The sequence below is a fragment of the Penaeus monodon genome, chromosome 32, assembly GCF_015228065.2.
Source record: "Penaeus monodon isolate SGIC_2016 chromosome 32, NSTDA_Pmon_1, whole genome shotgun sequence".
NCBI classification, from domain to species: domain Eukaryota; kingdom Metazoa; phylum Arthropoda; class Malacostraca; order Decapoda; family Penaeidae; genus Penaeus; species Penaeus monodon.
This window is the reverse complement of record NC_051417.1, coordinates 25,116,662-25,117,826: the sequence shown is the minus strand read 5'-3', so window position 1 is coordinate 25,117,826 and position 1,165 is coordinate 25,116,662. Positions and strand designations below refer to the sequence as shown.

General features: G+C 44.4%; 1 protein-coding gene across 1 annotated transcript in view; it reads left to right on the top strand.

Annotated features, from left to right (window-relative positions):
• Positions 1–1,043, top strand: part of LOC119593767 (PDF receptor-like) — a 172,227-nt gene extending 171,184 nt beyond the window's left edge. Inside the window, exon 12 of the mRNA XM_037942784.1 lies at positions 126–1,043. Coding sequence (XP_037798712.1) covers positions 126–219 — 94 coding nt within the window. The 3' untranslated portion in view covers positions 220–1,043. The remainder of the gene's footprint in view (positions 1–125) is intronic.
• Positions 1,044–1,165: the final 122 nt, after the last annotated feature.

The window sequence follows — 1,165 nt, the reverse complement described above, 5'->3', positions numbered from 1 at the left end:
GCCCAAGTTTCCTCGAAGAGTTTTTCTCAAAATTTGAAAACCCCAAAACCTACATCCCTGAAGCAATCTTGAGATCACAGACATAATCACTTCCCTCTGTTTATTTTTTTTCTCTCTCCCGCCAGCGTGGACCTCGCGGTGGAAGAGCCCCTGACGGTCTATAAGGACGTGAGTGGCCAAGACTGCGACGGCGGGGCGCAGGCCACCACTTCTGTATGACACCACCCTCTGTACTCCTTCTCCTCCGCTTTTTCCCCCTTTTATCCTCATCTGTCCTTCATCATTGCATCATCGCCCGCTATGTCAACGTTGTGCCATCTCCCTCCTTCTGCGACGAACTCACTCGTCTTCGGGCTTTCCGCGCCAGCTGCTGCCATCTTGCGGGAGATCCGGGAACTATTCGCCGTCTACGCCTCCTTCAGCGTGCTATGAGTACACCAATCAGCTAGCCGCTCATTTCCTCTCCAAACAACTCGCATTTCAACAAAAGGAAAGAAAAAAAATACTTTCCCCACATAGAGGACAGACCTCTCGTTTTCCCCTATCTCATCGCACAACCTCCTCTTATCCATTCCTTTTGTCCACCTATTATACTAGGATCGGAAGCTTGAGAGTGATAAGCTTCCTCCTCCCCCCTTACTCCCTTACTCAACCCCCCCAGTGGACTTACGCAGGGAAGGGACAGGTGCTTCAGACTCTCCACATCTCGTAAGCTTTGCAAAGGAACAAACAACGTGAAAACTTACTATTTGTGAGAGTCCTCCCCCAGAAATATATATATAAATCCACACTAGATAACTAGGGCCTTTAGGTATTACTTAACGGCAGATTTTCGTCAACAGGAAAGAAATTAATTCAGAATGTCTACCTAGAGGGTTTTTCGTGCAACATACGTTAGGTAGAAAATGAGAATGATTCGCCATTACGATAGACTCCTCATTTATAAAGCGAACTAGAGCATATATTTCGTTACTACTATTTTTCCATAAAAGGTGGTATCTCGTTCTTGCCTTTTTTTAATCCTAAGCACACGAGTACCCTTCGTATCCTGTTTCTCAGTAATTATTAAGTCTTTAATAAAAAAAGAGAGATGTACTAGAATTTACTAATATTATACGTGAAGTATTTAGCTCTTAAGCATGTTTATCTTCGTAGTACTAAGATG